General features: G+C 35.7%; 1 protein-coding gene across 5 annotated transcripts in view; it reads right to left on the reverse strand.

The window, feature by feature from the left end:
• USP34 (ubiquitin specific peptidase 34) overlaps positions 1-12455 on the reverse strand; it is a 131021-nt gene that overhangs the window by 84054 nt on the left and 34512 nt on the right. For all 5 annotated transcript variants that reach the window (XM_064146086.1, XM_064146087.1, XM_064146088.1 and 2 more), the window contains exons 7-8: positions 5164-5356; positions 257-318 (exon numbers count right to left, since the gene is read on the reverse strand). In XM_064146086.1, the coding sequence (XP_064002156.1) occupies positions 257-318; positions 5164-5356 (255 nt within the window). The remainder of the gene's footprint in view (positions 1-256; positions 319-5163; positions 5357-12455) is intronic.

Below are 12455 nucleotides of genomic sequence, written 5' to 3' on the forward strand. Positions count from 1 at the left end.
TAACAGCCCATTACAGACATTTATTTCAGTGTCTACATTTTTCTAAAGGTTACCTTGACTCTACCTTTTAACACAGTAAAACAAATCCAGAAACATTTAGAAATATTTTTAAACTTACTATTGAAAAACATTTATTAAGCCACTGATTGGAATATTTCTAATAAATCCCTCAGATTATCACAACTCCCCACTGTGTATAATCTATAATGACAATACAAAAGAACTTAGAAGTATTCATAATAATGTTCCTACTTACGTTTCTGTGTCTGAAACTAATGACTCATTATTACACACATCATTGAAGGTATGAAGTTGGTTCTACAGTTAGAAAAAGGAAGAAAAAAATTAAAATTGTATCTAAACATTTTGTGAGGTCATTATCTTGTATTTAAAAGTAATGTTAGTGGCAGCAAACAAAACTTTCTGGTACTTTCAAAGGTTTTAAATACATTGCTTTGGCAAAAATTTAAACAGGCGTTCTAACAGGCAAGAAGGCTCAGTCTTCCTCTGTAATCAAACTTTCTTTCCTTAGAGCAATTAAATGATGTTACCAAACTCCACCCACTCCTGAAATCAAGACAAGGTATTTAGCAGTCACTGTGCACATTGGTTTTCATGAGGAATGAAACATATACTCTGGAAATGGATGTTTTAGGATGAGTTTCCTCATCATTATAACATTTACTACAGCAGCAAAGATCTCTTTTGTCACATTATCAGGGTTGAAATTACAATACTGAAGAAGGAAAAAAATATATTTTTATATTAAGTTATGCTTTCAAAGGTATGTGAACTAATAAATTCAAGAAATACTAGACAAGAAAAAAGAAAGCTTCTTAAAAGTTTTACAACTCTTACCTATCTTTTTCCTCAGCTTTTCAGATACAGGTGGCTTTGTATGCAGTTCTTTATAGGTATACAGTATTTTAAAAAACATTTAATATTATGTTTATTTGTCACCTTGTTTTCAAAAAAATTAAAGACACAGTAATGTCATTTTTTAAAATTCAAATTAAACTTATTGTGTCACTTTGGCAAAGTATTTATGCTTTTCTTTCTTGATACAAGTCTGGTACATGCACTCTGTAATTCAGGTACCAGCTGATTTCCTGCAGTCCTTACACAAAGATCTTTTATGCCTAATCTTGTCAATTTTCATGAGAAAAAAAAAATTTTGAACAAAACTGAAAACATGCAAAGTCAGCCTGATTACAAAACTGACAAGTTATTTACAGATATCTGCAAATTGAACACATTTAGAAGTGTGAATAGAGCTTCATGAAAAAACTGTTATGACCAGTTTGACTTGCATCTAATAAGGAAGCTTCTGAAAACATTTCGTAAGGGACGCACGGGGTGTAAGTGTACTGAACTGTTACTATCATCAATTTTAAATCCATACTCACATCTTGATCCAAATTTCCCACACCAAATCCTTATTCAAAGGAATTTTGATAAAAGGTGTTCTTTTTCACTGGGATTTTCAAACAAATTTTACAATAATTTCAACTAAAGTCTTAAAATTCTGACATAATAGTGCAAAATGAAGTACACAGGGAACAGAGTTGCACCACCTTATTCTCACTCATTTCCTAACATTTTGTTTACTTCACATTTCATTACCATGAAATATCAGAGAGCAGAAAAGACAGTGTTTTTTAAGATACATGTAGCATTTAAAGAAACTAAAGACACGTGTGGCCTGATACTTGATGAATCTAACACAAATGTGTTAGATGCCAAGTTCTACAAAGGTGTAAACTCTTCAGCAAAGGAAGCTGAGAATAAAAAGGTGTCTCCCTAACTTGTCTTGTCTCAAGACAAGACATTGCACAAAAGCAATGAAAATTTCTATGTAAGAATCCAATGCAAGAAGAATAAAAGCACACTGTTTGAGTGTTGCACTAAATTTGTTCAGGAAACCCAGAAACGTTACTAATGCACAGACCAAAGCAAAAAGGAGGTGAAAAACTGAAAAAGGAAGGATGGCCCAATCATGGATGCATATTCATTTTCATATGCTTATGCTCATCTGTAATGGGAATGATAGGAAAACAGACAGTCCTATTTGTGAGAGATGAGAAAAGACAGTATTTTGGAGCTGAACCACCTCAACAGATGACTCGTAGACAAAATCAGATTAACAAGCAACGGCAAAAATAAAGCTTCAGGTATATCTTGGTTTACACTTTGCTTTTCTTTTCTGTAGCTATTTCCAACTTCATATTCAACCAATCACATTTCCACTTTGTTAAAATTAAATTTCATGTGTCTATCTTCAACCTTGTTTTGTAAATAAGGACTTTAGTCAGATGATATGACACATTATGTATATGTTACTCTTCAAAGGGAGGATAAGTCTATATTTGGTGGTAAGCAAATATAATCCCTGTGGGAGGATAAGTCTATATTTGGTGGTAAGCAAATATAATCCCTGCATGCCATGCAGCATGTATTCTGTCTCAAGAGGTTCTACTAAAGTGAAAGCTTTAATTTTACGACTGGTCATGCTGGCTGTAAGACAGGGAAAAAAAGAACCACTATCTTGGCAGACACAAATCAACACCTCCCTGCTAGGAGAGATTCATCTGTTCAAATTCACTGATATTTTTGGTGAAAGAATTCTGTCTCTATGCTGAGAACAAACCTTCCATTAGAAACAATCAGGCAAGCTATAAAAATTATTTAACCAAATCTACTGTAGTCTTGATCTTGTGAGTTGAAATTAGAATCTGCATTTGAGTAAGCTATCCATACAAATTTTCAGAAGACACTTTTCTTTGAAATAATGTATCAAAAATTTCAATCTCTAAATTATATTGCACATAATTTCACTTAAAATCTTATTTGAATCTTCATATCTGTTCAAAACCGAGGTGAAGAATTGCTTGAACACCAAATGCTCAACTTCTGACAAACCAAGAAAGAAAAACAGGTATTGCAGTTGTAAAGTCATGCATACAAAACGGGAAGCTGAAACTGTGTTGCTTGAGAAGAACATTTCAGTAAAATTACTTTGACAAATTCAAGTCATCATACAAACTGATAAAAGAAACTTCAAGAAAGCAGTCATGAAGGTACAACCGTAATAGAGAAAGTTGTGTGAAAATACTAAAATGGAATTGAACTACATCACATCTTTGTTTTCAAAGACAGTAGAAAACTTCAGCAGACAACATTTCTTTAAACTGTGCTTGAGATTTGACATTCAAATTGCATAGAGCTGACAGTTAAAAGTTCTTCCAGGCAAGGCATACAAAATTAAAACAAAATGATTCTCAGACTCAAAGGTGAAGCAAAAAAGATCAAAAGATACTTCTTCCAAAGATATCACAAGATCTTTAAAGAAAAAAAAAAACAGAGAAGAGAAAAATTCCTATGATTTCAATAAGAAGAAGAAGTTGTATCAGTGTTTCAGAGCAGTTTTAGAGACTGTTCACATAAAGTCCCAATAACTTATTAATGATACTCCACTTTTTTAAAAGTTGAAAGGAACTTGCTTTAAGCTAAAATTACTGTAAAATTTTGCTTCTGTTAATGAAATTTCATTTTCGCAGTCATATTTATCAATCATAAAATTACACCATTTCACAGACCCTCAAATTAGCGACATGCCTGAAAAAGTAAACTGATGCATTCTTATTTTCAGGCTTCCTTTTGGTTGTGATATACAAAAAGACATACATTAGTAGTTGAACAAGGACAACCGTATAAACCCTAAGGACAGTACTTATAGAAATAAAAATGTAACTATGCAAACACTGGAAATACACTTTAAAATCAATGATTGTGAAGATTATTTTTTTCCCAAACTGTGCAGAATACAAAACAGAAAGTTATTTTTATGTCCAGTTAATGGCCATATTTTAAAATGTATCTGCCAGATATTAGAAAACATCTGTAACTCTATAAAGTGTGTAGCAATAAAGATGAAAAAGTATGTTATATTTTCACCTAAGAAGACATCATCAGTAATGTCACTATTTCTTCACAAAGGTAGCTTTCTCTGTATCTTGTTTCAGCATCTCTACTGGATGAAATATATTATGTTTTCATTCATATAAATGTAAAACTGAATGCCCAATGCCCTCAAGCCTGATAAATGAAGCCACACTTAGAATAACATTTGACGTAATTTATGGACTTACTGAAAAAAAACAAACCAAATCAACTTAGTGAGTCACACACCTACATAATTTACTTTTGTTTAAAACCACCAATAATCTGACTGCATATACCTTATAACATTTATTAAAACTATTAGGAGTACTTTTACATGTAAGTATAGAGAAAAGCAAAATCAAATTTCCGTAAACTTGTGTTTACTGATGGACAGCAATGAGGAGAGCAACTGAATGATACTATGTAAGGAGTCAGAACAGAGAAAGTCAAGTGTGTTCAAAAAATATTACAAAACTAGAGAAGAACTATGTTCATCCTAGTATATAGTTTATAATGATACACCACTTTGAACGTTAAGGCAAACATGACAATATCAGCTAAAAATCTTAAGTATGTGAGTGTCAGAAGATATGAAACACTGAAAACACCAAGATGAATAAAAATGGTCACTTCTGGCCATAACACACATAAGAAGCAATGACAGACAAAAAGATGCACAATGTATCTTGACTGGAGGTATGTGGAGCATTTCATAGGAAAGAGAAAGGTGTGATTCTTTTTTTGGTTTAATCTCTTTCTATCTGATGCTACATATATTAATCTTTTCAATTCAGTCATCTAATTAACACAGAAATGATCTCTTGAAAAAGAAACTATACTTGAGAAACGAACAAGAAAGAAAGGTATGTACAACGCACAAAAGCAGCTAATTATAACAGAATGAAGACACCATAAGGGTAAAAGTGACGATAGACTGAAAGCAAATACAGCCATGTCAAGGGACTTAATTTCACCGTTACTGTCACAAAATATAAGAGACTTGTTTAGCATGCAAACTGTTCAGGAAATGCGTTACAGTTCCATATGCTGCAAAACATAGCCATCTATTCACAATGATGTCTACAATTTCCTAATTATAGGCATGATTCTGCTGGTTTCACATATTAAAAAGCCCCCAAACTAAGACTGTAACTCATAAAACAAATTAAAGAAGAAACATATTTTTCTAAATATTATTTATATTTTTAAAAAAGTTCTTACTGTTATTTGACTCAGCCCAGCCAATCTCATTGTTAGAGTTGGAGACATAAAGTATTTAAATGCAAGATCAAGACTTTCTTTATCAAAACACAAGGCTGTATCCAATGGTTCTTTAACTGTGCTCCACATTAAATCTGCCATATTCCGGGCTGCACTCTGTCGCAACTCCTGGTCTGACAGTTTACATAAATACCTAGAATAAATTACACATAGAAGAAAAGAAAAAAAAGAATTACTACGATTCAAATTAGAAGAGTCAATGAAACACCATCTTCATTATAGCAAATATGTACTTCCAATAGCTGCATTAAGTCTCAAAGTACTCTATCAGATGTTAGCAACAGTAAACATACAAAACACTGTGGAAAAACACAATTACACAGAATATTTTAAAAAGTAAATCCATTTCTTATTTTAAACCCCTGCAGATTTCCTTAATTCCACAAAATGACAGGAAACCCACAGAGATTGAAGTCTAAACCTCATACCTGTTTCATGGGAAGGTGCCCCCTCCAAACAGCTACATCATGTTTATTTACTTTATTTAAAACTCAAGCATCACAATCTATTTAATATATTAATATACTTTAAAACTGAATTTCTGGAAACAGTGTTGGTGGACCACAAATGTCCTGGTCTAACAGTGACAATACTCTGAAGGTTAATATATCCCTGTTTGCAGCCTCAGTCATAGAACAGAAAAAAACCCCCAATATAATTGTGCAATCACATTCTCATAAAATTAACAGTAAATGTGGTACATGCACTTTTTTCTGTCACAACCATGCACCATCTGTGCTTGTATACCACTATTCTCTGTGCCACAGTACTGCTTTTGCTATGGATTGGTAAAAGAACACATGCCCAAGTTGTTCCTTCTATTGACTGCAATTATGATCTTTAAGGATGCCTAAGAAACATCGTTAAAGATCACAGGAAATCTTACACAGAAACCATAAATGCTAAAGAATTTTAAAAAGCTAAGTTCTTCCTACTGCAGACATCTTAGATAAGAGGTCACCTAATCATGTACAATGAATCACAATATAAATATTCTCTGCAAATAGCAGGCGGAAAAAACAATCAATTATAAAAGTTATGGAAGCTAGTGCAAACTCAGTCTTTACCTAAACAACTACTGAAATGCATTTAAATTTCACATAGAAATAACTGAGAATGTCTTCTAAAGTGAATGTACGAGAAACATTTATAGAACAAGTTTTCCTGAATTTAATTTGAAGCAATTAAACATTACATAGGACATGCATTAAAAGTTAGCACATTATTTTCTGTTGTATTTCAGCATTTTGAAGTTTTTGTTACATCCAAATTAGATCATAGAATCAACCATGTTGGAAGAGATCTCCAAGATAATCCAGTCCAACTTATCACCCAGCCCTGTCCAACCGACTAGACTATGGCACTAAGTGCCTCATCCAGTCTTTTCTTGAACACCTCCAGGGATGGCTACTCCACCAGTAACCAGGTGGTTACTCCACCACCTCCCTGGGCAGCCCATTCCAATGGCAAATCACTCTCTCTGTCAAGAACTTCCTCCTAATATCCAGCCTGTACCTCCCACAGCAAAACTTGAGACTGTGTGCCCTTGTGTTGTTGATGGATGCCTGGGAAAAGACAGCAACCCCCACCTGGCTACAGCCTCCCTTAAGGTAGCTGTAGACAGCAGTGAGGTCACCCCTAACCTGGACAGTTGTCTTGAAGACAACCCGCTGCACTATTGAAGACTGAGGCAAAGAGAGCATTAAGTACCTCTGCCTGATATAACCACATAGAAGTGCATTAAAAATGTCTTTGTTTGACAGCCTAAGCCTGGATCTGCCCTTGGAGATCATCCAAATAGATGCATTAATATTTTTTTTAAACACAAAAGATATTAAAGTAGACTTAACTAGCATTGTGCACCATTCCTTTGCATTAGTATCACATAAACATCAGTAAATTTTAAACATAAGTAAAAATACAGGCCCTGACTCCTATTTAGACTGAGGCCTTTTTTCACAGGTCTTGTGTAGAGGATTTAAAATAAACACACTTAAATGATACTTAACATTGTCAAACACAGAAGAGAATTCACTGCAAAAATCAGAGACTGTAGATAGAAATTAATGGTAAGACAAAAGAAGGACTGTTCAGGGCCAAGGCACTGTTAATAAATGTGAAACTTGTCTTCTCATGTGCAGCACCAGAAATCAAATCATGGCAAGAAAGTAATGGTTCTGTGCTGTAAGTTCTAAACAAAGTAAAAGTAGCTCTGAGAAGAGAATGCTCTTGTGGAAAAGCTCAGCAGTGAAACAGTGCCAGTGACCTACGTTTAACCAGGTATTACACTGATCAAACATTTGGTCCATGTCACAAAACACAATAAACTCAGTAGGACTGTAAGCAACCTCAGATCAGTGTTTATCTCCTCATCTTCACACGTAAGCTATTATCAGCCCTAGTTCCAAAAGTTTTCCCATGTTCACAATGCACATCGAGCCATAGTCAATAGTTTTGTCAAGCATTTCTAAAGATCTCAAAGATGTTAAAATAAATAGTAATAATTTTCTTACTATACATAGGACACATAAAGAGTGCTTGCATTCAACAGACAAGTGGAAATGCACACATCTACATACACAGAAACTAGAGTTTCAGTGGCTTCACTAGATTTCTTGAACAGGACTTTCACCTGAAACCTTCCTCACACGATAAAGTCTGCTGATGCAACGCTAATCTGGTTTACACAATAAAATGTTTTTTAATTTTAATGCAAGAGGATCACTGTAAACCTACCTTCATTCATAAAATTCATGCTACAACATTTTTGAGGTTCTTGAAGTCCAAGCCTCAATCAGACTTGTCTTATAATATTAAGCGGTAGTGGTTTGAAGAAAAATATCCCACTTTATAGTAACTGAAACCATTATGCAGATGCATTTTCACAGCTAAAGAAGCACTTCAACAGTAAAATCTGTTTTGCCAAGTCCCTACAGAAAGCTCCAGAGAAAAGAGGACGCATTACTTGTTAAGATGCAGCTTAGGGCTTTTTTTAATGTAATCAGGCACAGCATAAATGTTTAAGATAGTAAATTGTATCTGCACTAGAACATTTATTGAGACTTTTACACTGGGCATAGATCAAATGTTATCATTTGTTTACTACAAGCACTAAAAGTACAGAAAGCTGCAGAATAGCCCAAGCCCCATTTTTATTGTGGAAGGATGCAGTGGCCTAAACCTATCTGTATCAGTAAACTGGGTTCATTTTCACCAGAAGAATGTTATTCATTTTCAAAAAAGAACTACTCAGCTAGCACTGGCAACTAACACTCTTCCTCCCTTACACTAACTGTAAATTTACCACACTGTCTTACATAAGAACAGCGATACTACTCTATTTAGTCCAAAACAGCCACTCTAAAAGCAGATTAAAAATTTATCCCATATACATATAAAAAAAATTGACCAACCTATCTAACACTGTGAATTCATGTATCTCTTTCTATTTATACTTCTGGCTTTCTCATTAAACAATGTCTGTTAGTTCCACAATTACATTTGTTTGAAAAACAATCTTCTTTAACTCTTAAATCTGCAACCTGACAACTGCACTGCATGTTCTCCATTTCTCACTTTTGAAAAAATGTGAATTATCATTTCCTATTTATTGTTTTCATATCACTCACATAACTATTTCCCTGTCCAAAAAACATCCTAGACTATGTCTTTCCTCCTATCAGTGTAACTTTTTACATTCTACCTTCCTCATCATTCTTCCTCTATCACCTAGGTAGTTCTGGTGGTCAGAGGCTGCCTGGGGTCCAATGACCATGCAATTATAGAGTTTTCAATATATGGTGAAACCAGGAGGGGCATCAATAAAACCTCCACACTGGAGTTCCGAAGGGCAGATTTTGGCTTAAGGAACTAACTCGGAAAGTTCCTCAGGAAATATCCCTTAAAACCAAAGGGGTCCAGGAAGGATGGACCTATTTCAAGAAGGAACTCCTGAAGGCGCAGGAACAGGCTGTCCCAGTGTGCCAGAAGATGAGCCGATGAGGGAGACAGAGAGACTGGATGGGCAAAGAGCTTCTAAGGGAATTAAAGAAAAAAAAGAGGGTGTATCACCTTTGTTAAAAAGGGGAGGTATCCCAGGAAGAGTTTAAAGGTGTTGCTAGGTCTTGTAGGAAAAAAATTAGAGGCAAAAGCCCATTTAGAACTTACACTGCCTACTGCTGTAAAGGAGAACAAAAAATGTTTCTATAAATATATTAACGACAAAAGAAGGGGCAAGGACAACGTCCACACCTTATTAGATGCAGAGGGGAATACAGTGACAAAAGATGAGGAAATGTCAGAAGTACTTAACACTTTCTTTGCCTCAATCTTCAATAGTGGGACAGGTTGTCTCCAGCGCAACTGGCCTTCCGAACTGGCAGACAGAGTCAGTGACCAGTATAGCTCCCCTGTAATCCAGGAGGAAGAAGTAACTGATCTGCTGAGACACTTGAATCCTCACAAGTCCATGGGACCAGATGGGATCCATCCCAGGGTGCTGAGAGAGCAACTGAAAACTTACAGGCTTATTACAAGCTCATTTTAATAGCAAAGAGTGGTCTTGGGGACTCTCAAAAAAGCCCAAATTCTTGAGAAAAATATTCTGAAGTAGAGGAGCAATCTGAATTCTTTCAGCTGCACTCTCTGATTGTACTCCACAGGAAGTACTGCAGACCAATAATTCTGCTCAAAGCTTCCACTTCCTCTGCATACACCACACAAAAGGGTGCCCTTTGCTAAGGGTACTCAACTAACACAGGAGCAACTGCCACTTGGAATTTCCTCCCAGTATGCTTGAGCACAGAGCATTCTATTTACCCATAAGTCAGGCAGAGACATGAAGCCGTTGTAAAAAATCTCCCAAGATCCATCTTGAAGTGGGAGAGAGGAAAAAGGGAGGGCAGGAAAAAGGATTAGGACTGAATACAGTATCAGGTAGTGCTAATGCTACACAGAGCTCTTTGCAAAATTCAGCAGCGGTCTCCTCTACACAAATACACACTTTGCTATTGATTTTTTTCACTCCTACTAGAAATAATGATAGAACTGGCACAGAAATGTTAAAACACTGGTAAGATACCAGTGGGATGATCTCTTTCTGCTTATGCTGATCACCATGCTAAAATGCAATTCTTGCAAGGAATCTACATGATCAACCATTTGGATTATGAGTCACTTGGAGTCCCAAGAGCTCATTCTAGACTAAAACCCTCTCCAAAGCCTCTTCTTTCTTAGCTTGTGTTGAGGATTGTTTGCCCTTTTTTTTTTCCCCCTCACTAAAGTAAAAAGCAGATGGAGATATAGAGATCTACACTGCTAAGACAAGATCTGTAAGCCTGACAGCCAAATATAACGAGTTACATACATTGAGAAAGTAATCTTTTACCAAAAGCACCTGTGCTAACTTCAGTCCCATTTGAAAGCATAGGTCTAGAGATTATTTTTGCTATATGACCTGTAAGCCGTATGTCCCATTGCGAAATCTCAGCTATGAAAAACAGAATCTGAAAGAACATCACCTTCCTTCTCTGAAATGACATGAAGGTATTGTAAATGCTAAGAACAAACATCAAGGGCATTATTTATGGCAACAAGGTGCTGATAAATCACATTTTAAATCAGATACAAGTATTTTTGCATCCAATTCTTGTACTGAACTCAGCTCTGGAGCTGGCAAAACAAGAAAGATATGTGTCCGTTGGAGAATGATCAGAGGGTGGCAGCAACTCTCCCACCAGGACACGCTGAGGGATTTAAGTCTACTGAATCTGAAAAAGGCTCAGGGAAGACCTTATAGTGGCCTTCCACTACCTGAAGGGGGCCTACAGGAAAGCTGAAGAAGGACTTTTTATAATGGCATGCAGTGACAGGACAAGGGGCAATGGCTTTAAACTAGAACAGGGTTAGATTTAGATTGGCCATTAGGAAGAAGGTCTTCACTATGAGGATGCTGAGAGACTGAAATGGGTTGCCCAGGGGAGCTGTGGACACCTCATCCCTGGAAGTGTTTAAAACTGGGCTGAATGAGGCTTCAAGCAACCTGATCTAGTGGGAGGTGTCCCTGCCCACAGCAGGGAGGTTGGAACTAGATGATCTTTAACATCCCTTCCAACTCAAGCTGTTCTACAGTTCTTTGGGTAAGGAGGAAGCGATGAAGGAAAAACAAAAATAAAAGGGAAAATTGCAAGAAAAAAAATCTAATCATCCTAGTATCCCTAATTACATCTACAGTTATAAATCAGAAAATGCTTTATAGAATTATAGGATGACAAATGAGTGAGAATTAACAACAAAGACTGCAAACTGTGCCATTCTGTCTCCCCCAAGTTTCCTATTAACTTATTTCTAATTGTTGATCCTTCAACACTCTTTTAAATTTCCAGAGGTTGCAAGAAGAAAGTTGCAAGATAAGGCTCATGAATCAAATTTCCAGGTACATGAACAGCCATTAATGGAATATGTACGGAGACAAAAAATTGAAGATACCCTGTCTCTCTCTCCTAGAGTGATTTGTGATTAACGATTATTATCTTTATAAGATTTAAAAAATAACACATCAGCATTAAAGGAATGCACACAGCTGGACTGTAAGTCAAGAGTGCTACACTTTAAAGAAGATGAGCATACTCTCTTCTTTGCTGATATCATTTTGGTAGAAACCACATTATGGCAAGTCACATAAACAGCCAAGCCAGTACTTACATTATTAGTCTTTTTTTTTTACAATTAAACTCAGAAGATTTCTAAATATGCAACATAGTTCTAAGCCTCGCTTTCTATGCACTTCTTCATTGGCAATGTAATTATTTTTTGTTATGAGTGTGATTTTATACTTGCATAGTTAAGACCATACGATCTGTAAAGGCACTTTTATTGCTATTGCTATGATTGGTTCATTTCTAGTATTCTGGTTATACAAAATCTAGAGCCTTGGAGGAGATACGGCCCCATGCAAGAGCAGCGGCCTTTTAGGTTGTCTGCACCAGAAATGTTTAACACTGGGCCACTGGAAGGAGAATTAGCTGTAACCACGCCCTTCAACCTCTGGGCAGATAGACATTGCAAGATAATTTCATCAGCAGCTCATTGAGTTTCTTCTGTTGTCCTGAGAAACTGAATAAATTGCTGTATAATTAAATATCTTTATGTTAATTTTAAAGTGTCTTTCATGATAAGCAACCTGATATAAAGACAATCTTTAGGGATGGATATATTTAGATACTAAAAGTGCA

This window comes from Pogoniulus pusillus, chromosome 7 (genome assembly GCF_015220805.1).
Source record: "Pogoniulus pusillus isolate bPogPus1 chromosome 7, bPogPus1.pri, whole genome shotgun sequence".
In the NCBI taxonomy this organism is placed as follows: domain Eukaryota; kingdom Metazoa; phylum Chordata; class Aves; order Piciformes; family Lybiidae; genus Pogoniulus; species Pogoniulus pusillus.